The sequence below is a fragment of the Excalfactoria chinensis genome, chromosome 6 (genome assembly GCF_039878825.1).
Source record: "Excalfactoria chinensis isolate bCotChi1 chromosome 6, bCotChi1.hap2, whole genome shotgun sequence".
Lineage (NCBI taxonomy): Eukaryota > Metazoa > Chordata > Aves > Galliformes > Phasianidae > Excalfactoria > Excalfactoria chinensis.
In genome coordinates, this window is record NC_092830.1 from 27,027,732 (window position 1) to 27,052,743 (window position 25,012).

The 25,012-nt window shown below is 40.0% G+C and overlaps 1 protein-coding gene across 6 annotated transcripts in view; it reads right to left on the reverse strand.

The window, feature by feature from the left end:
* Nucleotides 1-1,579: 1,579 nt before the first annotated feature.
* STN1 (STN1 subunit of CST complex) overlaps nt 1,580-25,012 on the reverse strand; it is a 38,558-nt gene continuing 15,125 nt past the window's right edge. For 2 of the 6 annotated variants that reach the window (XM_072340865.1, XM_072340864.1), the window contains 8 exons: nt 23,917-24,012; nt 19,477-19,548; nt 18,033-18,194; nt 16,811-16,922; nt 16,189-16,348; nt 9,556-9,675; nt 8,870-8,942; nt 1,580-5,200 (listed from right to left, as the gene is read on the reverse strand). In XM_072340865.1, coding sequence (XP_072196966.1) covers nt 5,043-5,200; nt 8,870-8,942; nt 9,556-9,675; nt 16,189-16,348; nt 16,811-16,922; nt 18,033-18,194; nt 19,477-19,548; nt 23,917-24,012 — 953 coding nt within the window. In that variant the 3' untranslated portion in view covers nt 1,580-5,042. Of the gene's footprint in view, nt 5,201-8,859; nt 8,943-9,555; nt 9,676-16,188; nt 16,349-16,810; nt 16,923-18,032; nt 18,195-19,476; nt 19,549-23,916; nt 24,013-25,012 lie in introns of all 6 variants that reach the window. The other 4 variants (XM_072340863.1, XM_072340866.1, XM_072340869.1 and 1 more) reach the window with 3 other exon arrangements.

Genomic DNA, 25,012 nt, shown 5'->3' on the forward strand with positions numbered 1-25,012 from the left:
TGCTGCAGTTTCCCATCATGCTCATCTGCCTTAGGGAGGCCTCTGTCAGCAAACTTCAGGAAAAAAGCAGTCCATTCAGTCCTTCAGAGAGCACTGCAGAACAAGTAAACAAGTAGTTCTCACTGCAGAAGTAACAAAAATTTGTTCCTTGTGATCATCGTGTGTGCAATTTCTTTAGCATCGTATGACAGTTTCTTCCTTCCCCTTACTGTCAGCACTCATTTGGGCTTCCCTGTTCTATCAGTGCCTCCACTTTCTCAAAACATGCAAGACTAAAAGATCTTCAGGTCCTTTGCCCTTGTCAACAAGCCAACAGAGTACAAAATCACCTGGGACAGGGAGACAGAAGAGTCTGACGAATGCCCAGACAGCGCAATTACATCAAACACGGAGTAGAATGACAGCTTCTCATTTATAAAAAATACATCATTCCGAGAGGAGACATTACCCAGTAGATGCACAAACTAAAAGTCTACATTAACTTGACAGAATACCTACATGATAAAATCTGCAGAAGGACTTGAAAGTGCCAGGGGGAGGCAGATGGCTTCTGCCATCTGCAAGAACAACTTGTACTTGCTCCAGTTTGGGCAAGATACAAGTGTTTTAATTTTTAGTTCTATTTATTTCACACCTGGATATAAGCAAAAACTCACACCTAGAAACTTTCAGGGTTTTCCTGAAACTGCAGCTCATTCCTGTTGCAGTTTATATGGTAAAGATAAAGGCTGAAGCAGATGATGTCTGCCTCTTCTGGTGCCTGGACAAAGCACAACCTACTGGAAACTGAATGGGCTGTGAACAACATCAGGTTGGTTAGGTGGAGAATTATGCTGATATTTTCAGTTGTCAGCAGCTTGACAAGGATATCTACGTTAGGAAAGATAAAGGGAACAAAACGGGAAGGACGGGGGTTTGACCACATCCCACGGTATAGAGCTGAACAATGAGACTATGAATGAAACAAAGGGCCTGAGAAATGACAATTAAAGGCAAGAGTGGAGAGCAGAAATAGGTGAAAGAAATTAGGGAGAAACCCTCTGTGCCTGTGAGAGGGCACGTTGCTGGGAATTAAACCCAAGCTTCCTGACTCAACATTTTTCCCTGCTGTCAACCAACATCCACAAAAACATTTCTGTAGTAACTAATTATTATACCTATTCTTTTATCTCCTGCAGCTGAACTTCTGTTTGCTCACTGGTCTGCAGAGTTGGGACAGGAGGGATGGAGACTGCTGAAAGAACAATAATGAACACAGTGCTGCACTGAAAATTCAGGTTGCCTGTGGTGTATGAACTTGTTCCCCCATCATTTAGAAGTATAAAGATACAATCTTTACTAGGTACATCTTTTCTCCAGTAAGCCTAGGATCAGCTTACTCCCAAAGTAAAGCAAATAGCCTTTATTTGCCAAGCAGATTTTCAGTACTTTGTCTCATTCTCCACACAGCTCTGTGCCTTACTGGCTGCTCATTTATGAGCTCTCATTCTTAATAATGAATTAGCAACTTCTGTGTACAACATTCATTGCTGAAATAAGCAAGTATAGACAGATCCACCAAAGTAACATCTCAGGGTCATGCAGCAAATCATTTTCTTTCATTTATTACTTTCAAAGAAAAGCTTCATTTCTCAGGTAGTTTGTATACATGTCCTCATGGGTACAAACATACTGTCCAAAGAATTGATAGCAAGAAAGTACAGAAATCATATATCTAGATTTCTACTTTCAGGAAGCCATCATTTGTATCAGAGAATCCCTAATGACTTAATGAGGGAACAGGATTCCACCAAAAGTATTCTATACAAATATGAATCAGGACACCAGAACTGTCTCATAGGATACGGAAATCAAAAAGACATGACAGGCAAAGCAACATGCATGGAAGAGAAAGATAAAGCTGATAGTAAAAGCGAGGTAGGATTAGAGCTAAATCCTGCTCCAGCCTCTGGCCATTCATTCACATGTTACCACTCACTCACAGAGTTCTGTCACAGCTCTCACTTGCAGATCTCAAGAGTTTGTAATGATTGGTGTTATCAAAAAACAGGCCTTATGTCCTACATCATAGGGAACCACGTTATCCACGATTTACAAAGAGGAAACTGAGGCATGAAGTTAACTATCTTTCCTCTCACCTGAGCAGATCTGAGAAACTGACGGTAAAGTTATTCTGTCCTTTCTTTCCTCTCCAGACAAACAGTCAGCTTGCATTTTGCCAAAATGCTGAGATACAAAATATTAAGATTCTATGGTAATTTTTATTCCAAGGTATTGCATTTCTATGGAAACACACATTTTTAAGGTAATGTAAAAATGCTGACTGCTTTAAAAACCTCCGTTTTACTTACCTGCCTTTTACTGCCAGAACTGTTTCTATGGAAACCAGAACCGGCCACAAAGCAGCCCAACATGAATTCTCACTTGTCAGTTTTACCTTAAAGTGCCACCTTCAAAGTCCTTTAATAAACTAGTAATGGTTGCATTGCCTGAAGAGTGTTCAAATTAAACAGAATGAGAAAGCATGCTTTTACTGAATGTTCCACACAATATTTTGTAGGTGTGGTCTAAATCTAAGAAGTTTTTTAACAGTGTGCATGATATGACTTTGGTTAAGGATATGATCTGTAAACAGAGAGACAGTTTATTAGCAGTAAAAGCCCTAGTGTGTGTAGTTTGAGTTACATAAAGGTGACTTATACCAGTATGGGTATGTCTAGACTGCTGTCACAGAAGCATACTGTAGAGATGCTGAGTAAACAGGTAAATCAGCCTAATGTGAGCTCTGTGCTCCCACAGCTAGCTGGGGTACTTCTGTGCAGGCGTATGCATACGATGTTCCCTCTAAGTGCAGGAGGGGGAATGCACTCAATCAGAGTAAGTGTTGGTCTGTTCTGGGTGGCTACTCAGGAAGAAACAAGGCACACAAAATTAAGGCACAACTAGTCCACACTATTAATCATAATTGCAATCTGCATAACTTAAATCTAGGCCACGCTGTTCATTTTTACCTTGACCTTTTCAGCCTTGTAAAAAGCAGTAGGCTCCCTTGTGTTCATTCATATCAATTCCCTAATCCAAGTGAGAAAACATCCCTTCTTTCAGCTCTTGAGGAACAATCTCCAACAGAATACACCCTTCCAAGAGTTAGGAGGTGCCAGCAAGGACCAGCTTAAAAACTTCAAAGGAAAGGTTCTTTACAGAGTGACTGATCTGTCTTTCCTGAGAAAAGCTCCTCACCCCTCATCTCTAAGGCTTCACAGTTATCACTGCTTTTAAATCACTATAGGGACAGGCCAAACAGGGCACACTTTTCGTCTGCATCAATCTCTGATGCTTAGAAAATAGAAGGCCAGGAGTTTCAGGCAGTCTTCACATACAGAAATACATTCAGGCCCATATTAAGATCTGACTAGAAGATACCTAACTCTAAGTACAGCTGCTAACTCTAGGAGTAGTGGCAGCTTGTAGGGAAGCCAGCTATTAAGCTCTGCAGCAAGCAGGAAAATGACAGTGAAATAACTCACAGTTTCCCACTATGAACACATATACCATCTCTCCAAGGCTGGGGTTTTCCACAGGTCTCTGAATGCAAATGCCAAATATTTAATCACTCCATTCTCTTAGTCTATATCTCACTGCAGCCACGGCTTGGAATGAGGCATATAATATAAAAACAAAGCAGAAACCTGGCACACATGAGGCTACTCACTGGCTTTCCTCATGCATTCAGTTTATTTTTCCCTGCTATGTCAATCCTTATAGGGCTTCACAACTACAGCTGCCTCCTGGACGCCTGCTGTTTCAACTGTTACAGGGAAGGCGCTGAACAGAGAGAAGGAATATATTTTTCCCATCCTGCTCTTCTCAAATTAATGGTATCACCTCCACACTATTAAGCAGATTACTCAGATGATCCCCTGCAGCAGGAAGCCCTCCAAGCATAAATGAACAGCTCTAGGCTTTGAACAGTGGCATGTAACAGAGTTCTGATTATTCCAGATCAAATGTCTTGCACTGCAACCTTTTTCAGGCCACTGTTACTTCATTAATGTCTTTTGTTCTGCTGCAAGCAAGGATATGGATAGCATTTTCCCTGAAAGTGACAAGGAAGGAGAAGACAAAAGGCAATGGGAAGCTTGGAGATCACGGTGAGTCTTGCTTGCTTTTATATTTTCTGTTCCAAAGCACCTGGCTTTTGGCTTATATTTTGTGATATACAAAGCAACATAGAAATAAACAGCTGATTTTGAAGCTTCTGGTCTGTACAGAATCCAAAACATGCATCAGTAGTGCACATGGTAGCCAGGGGAATCCAGACAAGCTTTACAAGCAGTGGGGGAGGCTGCAGAATGGGGAAGGGATGCAGTTCCTCATTCCTGAAAATTGCTTTTCAGAGGAAGGTGGGGTCTGTTTTAGTAGTGACGAAGCTGTGCACATTCAGGAATAGACACATACATATATATACACACACATGGGTGTGCCAACACTACCAGAAAGAACAGGTAACCTTTAGATTGTTTGCTTGCATATGCTTTCCCTATTGTAAAGCGTATGTAAAAAGAACAGCTATCACCATAAGGAAGGATCACAACATCAGTCTTTAAGCCAGAAAGACAAGTCCCGATGTAACCACTGCTGAAGAACGGTACCTCCTTAGCAGTGACTTCTCTTTAGGGCTCACTGGATGTAAATGTGAGAAAGACCACGTCACATCTCATTGCTAATCAGGGAAGCACATAGAGGCAGAAAGCCCATGGTCTCTTCCAGCTCCCCTGCTATAGTAGGGTGTCCAGAATTAGTTAGATAAAATGTTCCCCAGTAATAATGAGGAAGTCAGCAAGAATATTAAAACAAATATTGGGACCACTTCTCAGAAGCCAGGTGAAAATAGCAGTTACAGAAACAGAAAGCTCTTTTTTGCCCCCACTGAGAGCACAGTAGGTAAAAGGTTTTCAGTGCCAGAGTTCTGTTTCAGACATTCCTTATTCTTTATACTTTACCCTGATGGGACAAGAACTACTGCATCTTATCTTCCCTTTTTAAAATGCCATATAATATCCTTCCATAGTGCTGACAATATCGCTGTTGCTCTCCAGCAGTTCCAAAACGCGTTGCATCACCACTTCATCCAGATTGGGATTGTAGGTCTGCCGAACACAACTCAGGACATGAAGAAAATGGCAGCCTTTTTCAGCATCTGTAGGAAAAAGAGAAAAATGTAGCCAAGCATGAAGGAGAGACCTCAGCCTAACTGCCTCCTTTTCAATATTATAATCCAAATTAGCTGGAAAAACCAGCAAACAAAACAAATGGCATGAGATGCGTGTATTCAGAAGAAAGAGATCTAGTCTGTGCCAGCAGTTCTCCAATCACCAAACATCCCTACAGAATTCACTAGGAGGTGTTAGGGCAGTAACACGAGTGTGAATGACAGCTTTATCAGCTAATATATAAAGCTCATATCATACAACCTGACAGCGAAGATAACTTCAGGAGCACCTCCTCCACAACCCTTCTATGTGAACCATCTACTTTCTGCAACTGCAGTTCATCACAGAATCACAGAATTGTTTGAGTTGGAATGGACCCTTAAAGGCCATCTAGTCTGACTTCCTTACACCAATAGGGACACTGACAGCTAGATTATAAAAAGAAGAAACCAAATAGAAAGTTCTTCTGCCCGTATCCAGTATTTAAAACATTTAGAACAGAAGGCAGGCCTATGGCCAGATGTGACTGCTTGCCCAATGCTGGCATCTTGTGGAAGAACTGTCACAATGCAACCTTCATTCACCTAGAGATGCAATCCCATTCATGCATTTCAGAGACAATCAGAGACAAATGTCCTCAATGGCTGTAGTACAGCATGCAGTTATTGTGTATCTGATAAAGCCATGACTTGAAGCCCATCTGTCCCTACCAACAGTTCCACCAACAAACCCTGCACACTTACTAATCATCAGCACTGCAAGATACGAGTCTCCCCTAAGTCTTCAAAACAAGAGATTTTTCTCCTCTGTGGCTAACAATGGAAAACTAGCATAAATGAAGCATATTAGCACAAGTGACTTTCCTTCAGCTCATTCCTCATCTCAAACATAAGGTAAATTGGACAAAGACAATGAGAAATTTGTGTGGCGGTCTGGGACCAGGGAGATTCCTGTCCTTTATTTTTGCTGCTTTTGTTTTTATCTTAGCCAGTCCCTACCTGAGACTTGGCTAAGCCCCAAAACTGCCTTAGAAGCTGCCTAGAAAAGTCACCGGTAAATAGGAGGAGCTGCTTAGTACAGATAAATACACAGTTCAGCCCAACTCCTATTAGACTACGGTTCAAGCAAGGATATTTCTTTAGAAGTCTCTGACACAGCAAGATGAAAGACCTTTACGGCTGGTAGCCAAAAACACATTCACCACCCTAGGATGGATAAGGACAGAGAACAGAACAACGCACCTACCCGCTCTTAGTGACTGTTGATGCAAACAAAGTGGGTACCTGTATTTTGCATTAGTCACAGGTTTGTCATAAGAAAGTCAGCACGCCCATCCCTGATCTACAGTACGTTAATTTCAGTCTCGATGAATTAGTGACTCAGGTATTACCCAACAGTATAATACATCTTTTGTTCTAAACACTGGCAGAAAATGGCATTTCAGGGTACTTGCAAGTATGTACAATAATTAAAGTCGCCCAGATACATGCCTAGGCTACAAATGAAATTGGACGGAATACACACTTTGCAGTGGCGTGATGCTGTTCCTCTTGCATTGACACAGAGTTTATCACATAAACCCAGAGTGGATTCACATAAGTGAACTTCAAATTAGGCTGTTTGGAATTAAAATCACAACCAAGGGTTATCATGCATTACACATGTATTACACATCAGGGTTTGTGTAGCTCAGCCTAATCACACTGAGGACTTTTTATTTGTGCAGCAGTTCCAGGCAGCTGGGTTGGTTCTGAAAAATGTATCATAAAAGAAAAATTATTGGGGGTGAAGCAGTGCCTTGAAAACAAGCAGAGAATTTGTTGACCTGGACAGGCAACTGTGACTTATCATACATAAAACGGTTTTGTTGTCATGCAAGGTTAGTATTGTTCTTGATGAAAAATGGCTTAGAATTTCCTGCAGTAAACAAGGAGGCATTATCACCTTCATATTCACTCACTGTGAGTCTGCTCATTATGCCTGACAACCACCCAGCAGAGGGGGCCCAACAGTCAGATTGAGTTCTGCACTGCTGCAGCATCCAGTGACAATAAAAGGCCTAGAGGACCCTCTTGGTTTTGCCTGAAGCTTTTTGGTTTCCATTCTGAAAATCCTTTGTTACTAGAAACCAAAACACTGAAGTGGTCCTTCTGAAAACCAGCAGAGAAAAAGAGTCTGACATGGGAATTGTGCTCTCTACAACAGGAAACTAAACAGATGGAAAGCTTCAAGGAAAACAAGAGGCTCTGCAAAGCATTTGCTGCTCTTTTTCTGCTTAGTATGAAAGATGACTTTGAGAACTAAAGGCTCTGCAAAGTTTCTTTTCTGTGACCCACCTACCAGTTTGTCTGCTGTTGGCTGGCTGAAATAACTTTTCCATCTATGACAGGGAACTGAGAGTACGTTACCACTGTGATAACACATACCCAGCAGTCACCCATTGCCCTGTGTCACCTGTTCTGGCCTCTACATAGTGGGTCAATTATGAAAAACACCCACAAGTTTCCAAGAGAACTACCTGATATGTAAAGTGGATGGAAGAACGATTTGCCTTTTACAGAGAAGGTTATTTGTTAATTGGATAAAAGACAACAGGCCAATATGATATGGTAATCTGTTGCAATGAAATATCCTCAGGCAAATGAGACCCATCTTTACCTGCTTGCTCAGTATCATCTGCTTCCATCATCCCCCAGAGATACAAAACTTCTACTTGCATCTATAAACAATGTCAACAACCACACCACTGCTTAATGCAGCAGGCTGAAAACACAAAAGTCTTTTCACTTCACTTGCCCTTTTTTCTCTACAGGATAACCATCGATCAGGTCCTACAATAACTATAGTAACTATGATGGCAATTGAATATTATACATCTTATGTTCTAGTCAGTCATTTACTCTTTTGTACATTCTCACCCATAAATAGCTACACTTTAGCAGCCAGATCCCTGCTGGCACATTCTACCCAATGAATTGAGACAAACTCTGTATCAACATATCTCTGTAATTAGCAGATAATCAAGCCAAGGACAAGTTATTGCTATGGCAATGAGACACAGTAAGGAATACGGATAACTCTGAAACCAGACAAGGTACATGACATGAAAAGAAGTGGATTTTCTTTCTTTCTTTCTTTCTTTTTAAACATTGAAATACGTACCTGTAAAAACAACAACCTGAGCTCTTGCACTTGCTTAGAAACTTACAGACAACGTTCTTCCGACATCAGTGAATTTTATTGTTGACTTAATGGAGACTGTCTACATGGCCACTTTTATGTCAACTCCCATAGAAAAACTCAAGCAGCAAGATTTGTTACCTCTCCAAAGTGCAAAGCAACTGCTAGGTGCTGACCTAACTTCCTTGTATATGTTTCCTCTCCAAATCTATATATTTTCAAAAGATAAGAGATTTAAGATAATGGCTGCTTATTTCAGATGCAACAAGTTTGCTTCCTTCTAGGCACATGCTCTCTCACTGTGCTTACAGGAAGCTGCAGCCGCACTTCTTTTAGCCACTCTGATGAGATACAGGAGCAAATTAGCTTCAGGTTCAAGGGTAAAGATAAGAAGCACACCAAATCTTGCATCAGAAGATTTTGTCATCAGCATATCAGCAACTGCTTGTCAGAGACCTAAACGCACCAGTACTTACGCCTGGGTTTTCGACAGTCTTCTTTGATCACATCAAGGGTCACTTTAAGCAGCTCCTTATCATGGTCGGTCACCTGGAGGAAAAAAATAGACTTCTATAAATTGTCAGTTTATTTCACAGTAGATGACATTAATGTTAAAAAGGAATCCAAGGTTCTGATGTATTATAAAAGCTTACATCATCTTAACTACAGTCTGCATGACACACAGCCTCCAAGATGAATAACAAATGTTCAATTTTTAATTACCTTTTTATTCTTTTTAGCAGTGTTAGCAGCATTCAAGAGTTAAGAGAAGAAAATGAGATACTAGAAATGAGTTACCTCCCAAAAAAGGGAGTTAACTCACAACAACAGAATCCAAAGTTTCAACCTAACCCCAATAAAAAGACCCATCCGGATCTTCACTGTGCTCTACTGCATCAGCAGCACACCATTCAGTAACCCAGTAAACACCAGCTGCACCTCGAATAGCAGGCGAGCTGACGAATGGTATTGAGCTACACAAAAAAAACCCAACAAAAACCAGCTCAGTGAGCAACATGGGGTAAAAGCAACAGTGAGGAAAGCTGTAGAAGAGCCTGATGGATATACATACAGCTTCTCTTTATGAAATATTTCTACCTTAAAGCTATAAAATAGTGATGCCGTTGAAAAAGCTTGCAATCACAAAGCTTGTATCACTTACATGATAGTACATGGAGGTACCAGGTTTCTGAAAAACCACTCCTTTCTCTTGTAGTTTCTTTATTGCTTCCTTGAAAACACTGTGAATCCTTTTAGAGCTGGATTCACTTCCTGAATTCACCTGGATGGGAAGATAGGAGTGAAGCAGATGGTGAGAAATCTGAGCCCAAGCTGATAGTAACTTCTCAAGACTTCAAGAGCAAAAGAACTTCATGTGATCCAATTATGCATTTTTATTCATTGGAAAATTCAGAAATCTTATCTGTTCCATATGAACTAACCAACACCTCAGGGTTAAAAAAAAAAAACACAACCCAGAAGTACTATTGCAAAGAAACCAGAAATCTTCTAATGGCCTTCTTTGTATTTAGCAGCTATTTAATTACATACCGAGAGTTCTTTTCTTTTAGAACAGATCCATAATGCTTACAGAGAATTCGACTGTAAGGCTGATCAGCTTTGATGATATTCAGACTTCTCCTGTAGTAAAGGGTATATGGAAGGAAGCGAGGAAGACTAGAGCTGTGTAAGGCGATTTCAGGAGGAATCCAAGTGCTGCAGATTCAGCCCCCATCTCCTGCTTTGAAAACGTGGCAGTGTACAATGGAAACAAGGAAAGTGGCAATGGCAATATTTATTTCTTGTCCCTTGGTTTCCAACTTTTTGTTTGGTTGGTTTTTTACACATATTCTGGCCACGCTTTTAAGAATTTCTCCACAGTTCCAATGAAATGGAGAAATCAAAAAATGTAAACAGGCATATAAGATAAGGAATGAAAGGATTCAATTTAGAAGACAAGTGAGAAAATGACTTTCTTGTTAAAGAACAACACGCCTGGAACCCTGTAATTGGGAACTATTAGAAGAAAGGGTTCAGTACAGTGCTAAAAGGGTAGGAAGAAATGAGGAGAAAAAAAGATAGGGAAAAGCAGGGTTTGTTTGAAAGCAGAGCTAAAAGAGTGGGATGACAGAAAGGGAACCGGAAGAAAACGAATCAGCTGTGGAGAAAGACTGTACAGGTAGATAAGATTAAGACCACAAGCTTACTCTTTTCCATCTCTATCAGCCCTATGGTAACTTTCAACCTCCCATTTCTCCACAAAGACTGCTTCAATTCCCCTTTTTGTTGTTTCCACATCTGTAGGGAACACACTGTGCTCCCTGTCATTTCCTTCAAGACAGCAGCTAAACTGTTTCCCACAAACAACCATGGGATGAATGGAACCAGACCACACCAGGGCAACCAAACCAAGATTTGCCAAGCCACGTTTTCAGCTGTCACCATAAATGCTCCCATTCTGTCCTAAAGAAAAGTATCAGATACCACGTATCCTACTTCATTCATCAGGGCAACTCAAAGAAATCTTGGGAGTGAAACAGGCAACCATCATGCACTAGTATGAATTCACATGGACACATGGTAACAGACACATTAGTAGCCTAAGAACGTCTTTTCACAAAACATTACTTCCATCCATTTGTAAGTCTTAACTGAAACTCAGACTACCTCTAAGCTTGGGATCCGATGCATCAAGCCAGGAACTGTTCAGAGATGCAGTAAGGCTGCACTAGCACACTCCACATTTTTCTCTATGTCCTTCCCTTCAATGTTTCAACTGGCCATAATCACAGCTCTCTTTTTGCCTTCCTCTCTCTGTGCCCCACAACAGCTAACTATCTTTTTTCCTCTCAAGTTCTTAGCCAAAAATAATTACCTAACAGTTCAAGATATTTAGCACAGAACAATGGCTATTATTCCACTCTTTATTGGCTTCAAGTTTTCTCCCGTTACAGAATTCAGTGTCTGAATGTTTGTCCCCCTGGGCACCACGGCTATACCAGTTTATGCAACAGCAGACACTGCTTTCAACGACAAACTTGACCTTACGTTCAGACATCATTCCAGTCACGCCATTAATACTGCTGCAATATTTCCCCTTCATAATGCCTCCTACAATGAACTGAAGAAATAAACATAAAATATTAGGGGGTTTTGTTTGCTTGTTTTATAAATGAAGAGTGAACATTTTCTCATAGAAAAGCCCACATAACCACACCTAAAATGGATAGACTCTGCCTCTAACAGATGCAAGAATAAACCCTCAAAAATATAAGAAACTGCTTGCAAAGCAGCCAACCTCAAGACTGATCAATTTTTAATGTGAAAGCAAACATTTGAGAAGGAAAAAAAAAGATAAAAATATCTCCAAAGAAGCATGATAATTATTCAGTTTGGCTTAACAGTGAGATCCCGTCAGAAAAAGGAGATAATTAAAAGCAGACTCTGTGTGAACTGACACACAGCTCTGCCTGGATGGATACTGAAACAGAATCACTAAGAACAGAAGTCAAGAGACTGACAGAGAGAAGGCAGAGAGGCATTCTTGAGAGTGAGGAAATAAGTAAGCAGCTGCTACATCTCAGCATCCCCGCAAACATGCTGAGTCCAAGGGAACGAGCTCAAGGGGAGAAGAACTGCTGCCAAAGAACAGATGAGGGCTCTTGCCCTCTTTAGGGGCTTTAACAGTATCCTGAGAAGATGGAAGAAGTTATATTTCTCTAGCATGCTCTAGAATGCACTTCTATCTCTTTATCCCTCTGAGTAAATCAACCATTTAACAGTTTCTTTGTGCATACAACCTATAATTCCTTAATCTGTTCTTTTATTCACCCCAAATATCTCCAACTTCTCATCCTGCTCATTCAAAAGTCATCAGTGTGTCTCCCTAATTCCTTGTCACTTTCTTTTTATACCAAACCAGGCCCTCATTTCTTCTGAGCTTGCACTGTCCCCTGAGAGGCAACGTATACTGATGGTTGACTGCAGAGCAGAGGTCTAGAGGAGATTGGACACAGGACTATACACAGACAAAAGAAATCTGAGACGATGAAATCCTAGCTGATTTCACATTCCTGCTTTTATTTCAGGAGATTGAAAAATGCTTGCATTTCAACAGGTATAAAAACGTGTCTGTTGCTGTTAAAGTAGTTCCTTCTGAGTCACAGCTTATTAACTATCGCTTTACTTTTATGAAGCTTTTCATCCAAGAAATTCAAAGCATTTTCAGGTATTAAGTAGTTTAGCTGCTGATCCAAAGCAATAGCAAGATTTGAACCTGGATTTTGAATTAACCCCTCGCAATGTTCACACATCATCTTTCAAAACATCTCCCCTTTGGCAAACCTTAAGTTTCAGAGAGCACAGTTCCAGGCTCCCTGAAGTGCTGACAGCAGTTGTTCCCCCCCAGCTTTCCCAAATCAGATTCTTTTTAAAAATGAAGCTGTACATTCAAACACAGGAGCACCCTAAAATCATTCATCACTTCCATAAAGCACACCTTCCTCCCTTTATCCCCCAGCTACTGAATGATGATTCTACCATCCAGAGCTTCCCTCCCAGGGCCAGCCAGGAAATATGTAGCAAAGCCTACAGAACACACGTCTCCAGAATTAAACTGGTATTTCAACCAACATATTCTAGCTGGTAGCCTTGCTTACCTTAGTGGACTGGTTCTGTGTAACCAATTATTCTCTTTATAGCAAAGTAAACTTCCTGCACAATCAATAATTGGTCAAAGAATGAAGTGGTACAGGAGTTAGGTTGAACGCTGAAAGTATATAATTGGCTCTTCGTGAATCACGACACACCCTGATTGAGTTAAAGTTTCCTGGTATAACCACCCATGTGATACTACTAATAGAAACTGTGCTTTGCAATTTCTCTTTAAGCCTTAGTTTAGACAGGTGACAATTTTAGTGACAGTGATGATAGGGATTCCGGATGTGTCAGTACTGAAGTCCTATAATAAATAAGCTTTGCTATATTTAAAGTAGCAGTGAAGCTTCCTCCAGAAGCAGGAAGACAAGCACTGACCTCAAGAACGTATAAAACAAGGCACTGTGTTATAGCTATAGTATATACAGTGTGCATGGCTACACTAAGAATGAATAATGCAGTAAAATTCTTTACTTCAACTACCTGTCATTGCTGACCTTGAGATCACACTCAAACCAAAAGAAGTGCAAAGAGCAGAGTTTGGAAAACACAACCAAGTTGAAGTTAGTGACATGCATGAAGTGGAATGATAGTACTAACACAGCTCACACTATAGCTTATACATGGACGAAGTAAGAAAGAAAGGTGAATCAAGACTGGCTGGTTGCAAATTGAATCTATTCCCATTCAGGAACTGCATGGATCAAGCTCACACGAACAGTTTAACACTTAGAAATAGAAGGGGTACTGGTTCTGTGAAATAAAGCTTTACTGCTTTCAAAAACAGTAACAGATTTCATCATTTATAATCATTTTTAAAAACATCAAGCTACTAGTTCTTACTTATCTCCTGTAACGATAAAATTAAGTAACTAGTATGTGTTTAAGCAGAGGACATGATTAGAGTTCAGCTGTGTGCATCTGCTGGAGAGACATTTATTCTGGAGGGCCAGCAGACTGCACTGCTGAGGAGCCATTAGGACTGGAACTCAGTACTGCAGGACACACAACCTCGTGGGACACAGACAGGGTCCAGATACAGTAATCCTGAAAAAGAATATTGAAATGCTGCCTACATCAAGTTACCCCCAGCTACTTCCTTCCATCCTCATGCCCTGTTCTGCTCTACTGCCAGTGATTCCATAGCAGCTCAATGCCTCAATGAAAGAAATTTTCCATGAGAAAACTGAAGTACTTGCACATTGTTTGTCACAACGAGACGGTAAAAAAGATGAAGAAGGTGCACTAACATCTCCTAGCAAACGAGTATGTATTTTGCACTGTAGCTTAAGGCTTACAGTTTGGCCCACTCATCTAGCTTGTGCCTTGACAAAATGGTGTAACAGAAGTTCATTCTACACCAGCCGTACCCTTTATCCACTTGGTTTGAGAGATGCAAAACTGAAGACTACAGAGGGAAAAAGGAAGGGAGGAGGAGAGATCAGATTTCCCTCCTTTCTGCAAATCAAACTGGTACTTGACCCTTTGCCAACTGTGGGAAGTAACACTTTCAAGAGGCTGAGCAGAGGAACAACAAAATACATTTCAAGAGCATTACTAGGAGCACTCTTAAGGCGTTCAGGTCACTCGACAACTGAATGTTGTTTCTTATGCAAAGAGATATAAGCCTCTTTGCAAGGAATTAATACCAAAGGGCAATGGGGAGAACTGCAATTTCTAAATAAGCATCTGTGTGCCCAAATTCCTGGGACATACACTCACACTTCTGCATCAGGGTCAGGAGCAACAGCTATTAATTATTATGACAGCTCCTCATGACTATTAGCAATGCCGATGCAGGAGGAGGAGGGTTGTGCCTTTGTTTGCTCTGTACCAGTTCTTACAATGGCTTTGCAAGTCATTCATCTTAATCTGTCTATAAATGCTAAAACTTCAGGGATGGCCATTTCCAGCATCACTTACAATGAGCACTACTTCCTTTTATGTAAAAAGTCTGGGAACTCTTAATATTGTTCCAGCTGGTTTAGAAAAATACCCTGTCCCATTCTGGATATTTTAGTAACAAATTTTTCCTGTCACAAATCATACAAATTCCTGTCCTTGTTTACATCCACAATTGCTTTAAAGCAAACAGCAAAAATGCCCTTAGCAAAAATGAAAGAAAGAGTTATCAAGAAGCAGTTATCAGAAACAGTTCATTGAGGCAAACAAGAACAGAGAATGTTTTCATTATTATTTAGCCTCATCTGCAATGGACTGGCCTTTGTTGTTTACTTTTAAGAATTAAACAAACATTATCTACTAACAAAACATAGCACTTTTATCTTTACAGTGTATGTCAAAATCAGGCACTGAAAATGACTGCCATGGATTTATTTCTCTGCAGAAAACCAGAAAGTAAACAAGTGAGTCACAGTACTCTGGTTTACATGTTGAAGTTGCCATTGGTAACAAGGTTAAATTCATGACTGTTACTCCTGCAGAAGTTTGTCACTCTACTCCAGTAGAGCGCCTGGCTTGCAATTTATCCAAAGAACAAAGAATAATATTAAGCCATTTTACAAAATGTCTTCTGTTCTATCATTTTGCAGTTCATCAAGACTATACTATCTCGCTGGAAAGCTTCGTAACAATTTAGTTACATGCAGCTGCATGTAACCAGATTTCATTTAAAACCCACCTTCCGATCCTTTCAGTCATGGCATTCCACACAGCCATATACATTAAACAGGAAGCATTTTTCATTCACTCGTTATAATCTCCTTTTGAAAGCAACATCTACATTAATACACTGCACTTCAAATGAGAAGTAAGACAAATAAGTTGTCCTCCCTTTTCCTGTTGGGAACATCTACTCCAAAGAGCCCAAGTGCCTTAAAAGGATCTGTGACATTATTCATAGATTCAGGTAAGTTAGACTGTAAGGTTACTCAGCTCACATACAAGTTTACCCTTAAGAACAGAAGTATCTTGGAGCTTTCTTCACTCCAGTTTTAAATATCCCAAGAGACAAGGCTTCTCAAACCCTGGAAATAATTCATGCAGAAAGCTGAATCAGGAATAGGCATTTGTAGTTTTTGATTCATTGAAGGCATTAGTTTCTTAGCTGGTTGCTTAGACTTGCAAAAACAACACTGTTTTCCCCAATAAAGAACTAGAAACAATTACTTTCACTCACCTGACAGCTGGAACTAGATTTAGGTCCCTCGGCTAGGGATACCAGAGAATGAATTGTTTCCAACTCCTGCTGGTAAAAGGTTTGAATTTTGTTTTCTAGTAGGAAGTCTCTCACTTTCTCATGCAGTGTTTGGACTAAGAAATCCAAACCTTCTGGACCGCTGCAAGAATACAGAGAACAGATCAAAAGGTGAGAAATACACTACTGTTTTTAAAAACGAATGTCTTAAGTGTAGCCAGATAGACTGGTTTCAAAAGATCAGAAGGTATTTTACTGTCCTTAGGCAGTGAAGAGTTTGAATCTAAACTCCTAACCATTTTAAAATGCACTGAGCATCTAGGTTCAGATGCCCTTGTCCAGATTCCCTTTCTGCAAGAGATGCAAGAGGTCTGTCTATGCACAGTATTTTAATACCTTTACTAATACTCTGTTCAGTGCTTTTTAATTCTCAGATTATAGACGGGCATCTTATCTGTACAGATTGTTAACTGTTCAGAAGAAAAGAAGGCTGCCATTGTAGGCTTGTGCAGAATACAAATCGCAGTGGGACCCTGTTCCATCTTCTTCCACAGTTACTACATTAACAAATAAGCAACAAAAAGTAACTGGTTACCACACTTACCTCTGTCCCGCCCCTGGGCTTTGGAAAGGTTTATCATAAACTTCTCTATACAGGCAGGGGAGCTCCAACATTCTTGAAATCTGAACATCACACACAGGATCATCCACCTTATCTGAAGCAGCAAAAAGAACAGATCCACTTGGCTTTTAAACAGGCATACCTCAAATGGAACAATATAGTTTCACATATCAGTATTAAATTGACAGATTTTGTTTCTTGCTGTTGTTATAAAAGCAAAACCAAACCACAAAGGTCACTCCCACTTCTACAGTCTAAAAGGAGGTAAATGATCTGATTACCTGAAATAGATGAAATTAACACATAGCAAGGAACTTTATTTGTGCTGGCTTTAAAGCAATTTGGAAGCCACACGAATTTTATGGACCTCCTTCAATGAAACAATGGTGTTATTACCAGCCCTTCAATGGTTTACATATTCATAAAACTTCTATTTGGAAAAGAAGGCACAATACCCCTTCAGATTTTGCATGGGCTGAAAAAACTAATATTTTCTTTTTTTTAAATCTGAACTACACAAGGTTTTTAAAAGACAGGATTCCCCAATTACACAACAGCACAGACACTAAGGAGAAAACATGTTATGCAACTGGAAGGTCCTAGGATATAAATAATTGATTGCTGCCCAAAGAGCTGTGAGACACAGGGTCAGCAACCACTGATCTCTGACTGAGCAACTCAAAAGAGGGAATCACTTTCAGGCATTCTGTACAGACAGAAAGTTTAGGAAAATGGCCTTTAATGTAAAAATGCGGCAATAAACTGCTGTCTGTCCTTGGAATAGATGATGTGGGCTGTAAACAACAACTGTTTCTTCAAAGCAGTTAGCATCCTTGGTTAAGTGTGACACAGAAGTTCATCATTTTCTTTCCTATGAGTTTTGGAAGTTCTATTTCAATACCAAAAAAAAAGTGCAGAGCAATCACAGATATCCAATTATAATATCTGGATAACATTCTTGTGTACATTCTAGCCATCTTTTATAAACCTTCCAGGACTACCTCTTCTACACGTATCTAGTCCCACACATTAAGTGGTCTGTTTTCTAACCTTACAATTGCTAAAACTAAAATAAAGGCATACAAATGCAAAACTCATTTTTCTAAACAGATGCCAGAAAATAAAGCGGAAATCATTTAATAAACTACGCAGAGTTTGGATCTTCAAACAACTACATTACATGGCACCGATCCCCAGCACTCACAAAAACATGAAGACTGAATTTCTCTTTGTTGCCTGAAGGTCCGGACATGACCTCTGACCCTGATGACATCTCCAATCTCCAGCTTGGTTTTCTGGCTCACCATTTCCTGGAATTTCTTCATCTGTTGAAGCACTTTCAGACTGCTGGGAGTGCCTGGACAGTCTGTAAGAAGTGATGGAAAAGCAAATCAAGCATGGAGGCCAAATGCCTAAACATCACTGTAGTCATATTGCTAGAAAGGGGAAAGGTCCCAGCCTACATTTGTCCTGGGTAGCAAAACTTCTGGATGATGAAGTTAGCTTGTAATATTACATTATTTAAGCAGTTCACCCGAGGAAGGGATAAAAGGGAAGAGATGCCACAGATAGACTGAAAAACTGAAACGTGAATTGGAAATTGCCAAAACTGGTTTTGTCATACTAAGTAGGAGAGGGTCAAAAAAGGAAAGAAAAAGGTTTGCTGAACATGTATAAAAGAAGCATGAATCACCTGAGGTGAGGCCAAACCATTCATGTGATGCAATGCAGCGAGACGAATGCAACATGACAAAACTTCATGTTTATGTAATATACCTTTGCAGGAGAGTAATTTCTTCATAATTAAAAACCCAAATAACGATCTAAGAACCTCTGACCATCATTACCAACGTTGAAGAAAATTTCCCGTGCCTCTTGGGAGCTGTTTTCTATACCCGACACTAATTAATTTTCATTAATAAAATAACACTCATTCAGTCAACACTATTGTACATGTGAAATAATAACATTTGGAGTCCTCACTCTGAATCAACCACTATTTCATGCAATTCCTTCCGTAAATTTATGTTCCTCAGAGAAAAAAAATGTAATCTGTGAGTCCCTGTTTCTTATTTGGAAGATGCGAAGTGTAAGTTAGAATGAATTACCTGTGTGTATACGTGTACTTGTTCCACAGATATCAACACTTGTTAACTCCTACATAAGCTTCCCCCTGCCTTTTCTATGCATATGTAGTGCTGGAAGATTACGCTAATGGCATTTATTTCAATGGGTTTGATTATCTTCAATCCCCCTTTTAAATCTACTTTTGAGTTCATCACTGACAGCATACACTTAAACAGAAGGAAAACTTGAATGCAAACAAGGAATTCTGAAACCATTTTATCTCAAGGGTGGAAAACGCAGATCAAGTTGGTGGTCACTGACTGGCTTTGTAAACTGTAAGAAGAGGATTCTCTGAAAAATTTCACAGCATGGAATTGAAACACATTATGCTAATAAGGAAAAGGCATGACAAGCCACAATGCAGTGTTTTTATTGGCACCGTCACTGGCAACAACACAAAAAGTAATACGAAGCTCCCAAGATGGTCCAGGCTGTAGGATATGCAAGTGAGATCATTTACTCAATTATTTAAGATGCAAACAAAAAGTACAGTCACAAAGAGGAATTGCTTAATAAGTTACCTGATAAAGATCTTTCTGCTACCATGGGATTTTTCCAGCAGATACAATTTATAACCCCAGTACTATCATCCACTGTAAAAATAAATAAATAAATGCAAGAATTACAGGGAATAAGAAAGCAGGTTGTGATGCTGCAAGAAATGAAAACATGCAGATACTTTTAGCAACCATCTCCCTGCATCTCTCGTTCTAACCAGGGGGAAAGAAAGTGGGGGCTCATCTCCTGCTTTCAGTTTTAAAACAGTCTCCAAACTTGTTTGCAGAATAGATCAGTGCTAGACAACATGCCTACATGCGTGGCAAGCAAAACAGCAGCTGGTTCCTCAAAAACTAAAATAAAGAAAATCAAATACTGACAATGATTCACTGCATATACTGGGTACTGGAGGTTTCTAATTTAATTGATAAAGTCAGAAGATAAATCAGTGCTGAAAGTTGAAGCTAAACAAATTACAATTAGAAATGAAGCACAATGCACAGAAACAATAATACCAAAATGAGAGCGGCACATCAAGGCTAGTGGGGAGTGAGGAGGGAGGTAGAGTAACATAACAAATTAAGAGAGTTTTATCTCCTGCTACACTCCTTTTTACTCTAATATTGCAAGCAATGTCTGCTGGCATTTCCTATTTAAGAGCTTAGAAATGCAGCTACCATATCCAGAAAAGACAGAGGACATGCCTATGGTTCTGCCCTAGGCCAAGGATTCCTAATTTAAGGTACCACTAGCGGCATGCAAGCCACTTCCGTATTAAAAAGCTTAATACCTACCCTCTCCTGAGCATGACAGCTATCCGGCTTTTCCTGTCTTACTAGTACCTAGGCAAAATAAGTTCTCTGATTCCTGCCCTAGGCATTGTATTGTTCAAGACACCAGAAAAGGAAAAGAGAAAAAAAAAGGAAAAGAAAACTATAAAGCTATCAGGAGAATCAATTGTTCTACAGATCAAGAGACATTCTATGGGCAGCTTGCCCAGCAAACATCCTCTAAGTAAGAAGGTACCAGGTGTCTGTCAAAACATGGCAAGGATCACATCTCCAAGTCCAGCTGAAACTCCAAGCACGTTGCTCCCTGAGCATAACTGCCTCCAACATTGACCTTCCACTCTTCATACATAAGAATCCACAATTTAATGCTGCTCCACAAACCAGATCTACAAAACCAGATACTATAAAAAAACAAAACAAACCACCCTTCAAACCAGGTACTACAAAAGTAACAGCAGTGTTTACCAGGAAGGTACTGATTGGTACCTGCAGTTGCTTCCTCTGGGAATTGTAGCATCAAAGCAAAATGCCTATGCATTGTCTCATATGTTTTGAAACAATCTCCCTATTTGAGGGTCCGATCTCAAGTCATTGCCTTGTCTTCCTGTTTCCCAGTAGGTATGCTGAACTACTCGGCACAGACACATTCCTAACAGCAAAGAACATTTATAAGACGCAGGCAATCCCAAATTCCATCACTAAAAGTATGGTTGTTTCATTGCTATCCCCCTCCTGAGCTCCTGTGCCTACAGCAATTTCAACAGATTTAGTTCAGCACTAGTGTAGACAATGATCCAATTATTAGGGTTTCCGCTCTTTGGTACAGATGTAATGCAACTATTTCAGCAGGAGGAAGAGCCATCATACACCATATCAATCCACCGATGCAAGCCAGCAGTGACAATAAGAAACAGGGAAAACAACATTTTGCAATTATTTTACTGCACTATGTAGACGTTCCCTTAGAGACCAACAGATATGCTTCCTAAGAATAGCTTAGAAGCCAAACAAACATGACTGAAGGATTAATAAGCCAGACCATTCCTCATCAACGTGACTGCTAAAAATTGAGTCCTAGAGAGACCGACCTATTCTTGACCACAAAGCTGAACTTGAGTTGCAGAGCCAGGCCCTGAAATAAAGCTCAAAAATAAACCTTTGAGCAAAAATAACTCCTGAACCGCAGGTGAATGAAAACTATTTGCAATTGTATTCTAATTAGACAGGAGAATGTTAATCTATTTTAAATGCACTCAGGGCATCTACAAGCTTGTGAAAACTTCCTGGACTCCCCGTGCTGTCCTTCCTCATCTCCTTGCATTTCATTTTATTTACTTGTTAACTCTTACATTGACTACCTCATCCACCTTGACACTTACGTTAACTGTTTGAGAAGCAGTCCACTCAAAGTTACCTTGTAAATTAGTAACTGTGTTGATTTCTTCATAACATGAAGCACTCGTTTTATGTAGGGCTTATGTGAGTCTACTGAGACTCCACTAAGATTTTTGTTTGTTTTTAATGCAAGAGTTCAGCCCTTCAGTATGGTCTCAGAGAATAAGAAAAGCCACATCTGATATTGTTTGGCTCTCTTGATAAGGAAAGAAAAAGTCAGAAAGGTGCATTAGCTAAAAATATAAGCTTGCTGAAAGCTAGGCTTTAATTAGATATTCTTTTCCTAACTGATCATAGTAAGAGCAATTAAGAAACAAATCAAAATGACAAAATTTATCTGCTGTTTTACATGGCATATAACATTATTATTAGCCAGGAAAGAGTTAATCACTCTCTTCTAATAATTACTTCGCCACCAGCTCTGGCTGTATGGATTTGCAGCAAAGAGAACACCTAAGACTCTCTTAAAATAAGAGGTATATATTCTGAAGTAGACAGATAGGAAATGAGTGGGAGAGATGGTGGCAGTGACACAAAGGCATTTCAGTTCTCTATCACAGAAAAACTACAAAGGGGCAATTCCTTTGTAAGTCACTTTTAAGCAGATGGAAAGTGAGCAAATACTGAACAGTGCTCCAATTGATGCAACACCTGCTCTGTGACTCACTAACCAGAGTCTGTCCAACTGAGAGACGCAAGAAGTTACAAGCAGGAAACTGTTTAAGAAGTTACAATCCTGTGCTGCTGGAACCAGCCTGCCTGAAAGAGAGGGCCGGCTGGGTAGAGGCACCCTGGCAGGTAGCCTGAGAATTCAAACCAGGAACTGCTGGAACAAAGAGCAGAGTTAGATGTGAAAGGACAGCAGGAAGGCAGACTGAGAGCTGTACTTAAAGGTTGGCTGATCTAACACTAGGTTCTTTTTGTTTCTGGTTTCTTTTTATTTCTACTCTTCCATTTTCTGTTCCAATCCAACATTTCCAACAAGCTTTACGTAACACTGAGGCTAACATGGGAAAGAATTACCCATTAAATTGCTTTTGCCTGGGTCATTGTGATTCAGTCTCCATTTGTATACTAATGCAATAACAGAATAATTGCTGACGTTCACTTTATTTCAACACTTCATTACATCATCATTTCTTAACTTAGGCACTTGTTCAGTGTGTTCTGCTTCAACTGACTGAGCAACTTATGTTTTAAAATACATAAACTTGTTATTTGGTGTAATTGCAGGGTAGTAACATACAGAAAACAGAGGGGAGGAAAAACACAGCAGATATCCTACTTAGGCAGAGCAGACTCAACTTTAAGTAGCTACACTCTGTACGGGGTATGCTTTGTGCACTGACAGCCAGTGCTACCATGCAGTGCTGTGGTGCAACTGCAGGTGTTATGGAAGCTGGAACCTGATTCTAAGCTGTCAACTCTATCTTCTCAGCATTGCTCTCAGTGGGGGAATTACTGCTGCCTCCATCTTAAAAGCAGAAGAACTGGGTACAAAGTGGCACTCCATAACTTAGCTCCATCAGTCAGAAATTTGTGGTGGTAGTGACACTGGACACAGGCTCTTCAAATGCCTGCAGAGTAACGATCTATGCATTTGGCTCCCCTTCCTACTGTGAGATGACCCTCCCTCACCTCCCGAAACTTGCTGCCAGTTCTCCAGTTTGCTTTTTCAGCAGACAACCAGATGGTTCCAAGTTAATGAAACAGTCTGAATGCAATAGGGAAAAGCAAGAGCGAGGAGTCGACTCTGAGTTGTTGGTAGTGAGGTTTGGTAGATACTGCAACGGTTGGGCTGGATTTGCTAAGACACTTTGGCACCTAAGTATAAACAAGCCTGAAAGACACTAAAACCTGGCTCTAACACACAATAAAACACACAAAGTCAGATGGGGTTTCTAAAGCTCAAAAAAGGAAGAAGTGACTTCTCACTTACAGAAATCATTAAAACCATTTATAAGTGACCAGAGAAACAGCATACATGCAAAAGAAAAACAGCAGAATACAGTGGCAAGGCAATAACAAAACTTATTTCTTTTCAAATGACCCCAAATCAGTTACTCAGCTTGAGCCATTTATTTCTTCTATTGTAAAAGTGAAGAGAAACAGTAGCTTGCTAAGTAATTCTGAGCTGGGCGTATACATCATATAACAGCAACAACAACAAAGTAGATTTGTTTCAAGAACAACCAAATAAGGCAACTTTTAATTCCTAACGGTAACTAAGACTAGAGGGCTGATAAGTACAAAAACAAAGATGGAAACTTTTCTTACCTCCATAACTGTGAAAGGCTTCTCGCTCTTTAGTTTGAACCACCATCCCGACAACATCCACCTGTCTCACTGGATGTCCATTATAGAAGAATATACCTAGACACACAACACCCTTGATAAGAATAACTACTTTTTCTTCAGCATCCTGCCCTAGATAGGTTTGACTGACAAATGTGACTTCCTTGCACACTTAATGTGCCTTAAAGTTAATTAATGCTTGCTTACGTGAAAAATCCCCTCGATCAGCAAGCACTGGGAACACAAGAAGAAAGGATCAGCTCCACATAGGATACTAAACTTGTGCTATTGTAGTCTCTTGCTTTCTTCTACGTTTGGATTGGCAGAACTGTTTACTGTGGGCTTTAGGAGGTTTTATCTTCAGTTGTTTTTTGGTTTGTTTTTTTTGTTTGTTTTTACAACTTTAGCAGTCTTCAGAATAAATAAGTGAATACAATGGAAGCACTTTGTACTTCTCACAGCACAGCTGTTCCTGATTAAGGCATTGCCTCCAAAAGGAAAACTAACACAATTCTGTCTTTTATTTCTAGAACAGGAGCCATGGCGTGGGGTAGGGCATGGAGGTGGGTGGGGGTTAACAACACTCTCACATTGCAGAGCACACTGTGCAGCCATCATGGCTGGTATCCTGTACTTCAGTTTCTGAAATAGCATGTTCTAAAAACATCCCTCCAAAGCTATTTTTGAACATCTATAAAGACGACTTGGAAAAGAATAATACAAAAGTAAGTTCAGGAAATGGTGAGGAGTCAGAGCCCTGGGGACTTCCACAATACTGAGGTTGCCACATGGTGTAATTTCTTTCAAGAGTGTGATAAATGTTTTTAACAAACCCTGATGTAAACATACACTGAAGCTTCACAGTCCACTAGTAGGAGAATAAGCAGGAAACAAGCTCTAGTTAGATCCTGGTCTCATTTTCAGTCCGTGTGTTTTCTTCAGTTTTGGAATACTGTTGTTTTACAGAAATCTGATGCTATCTGGGACATTCAATAACTGCATAACTCAAGCATCTCAAAAAGGAACATTTGTCTAAAAGCACTGTGGCAAATCTTACAAAGGGAAAAAGAAACTCTGC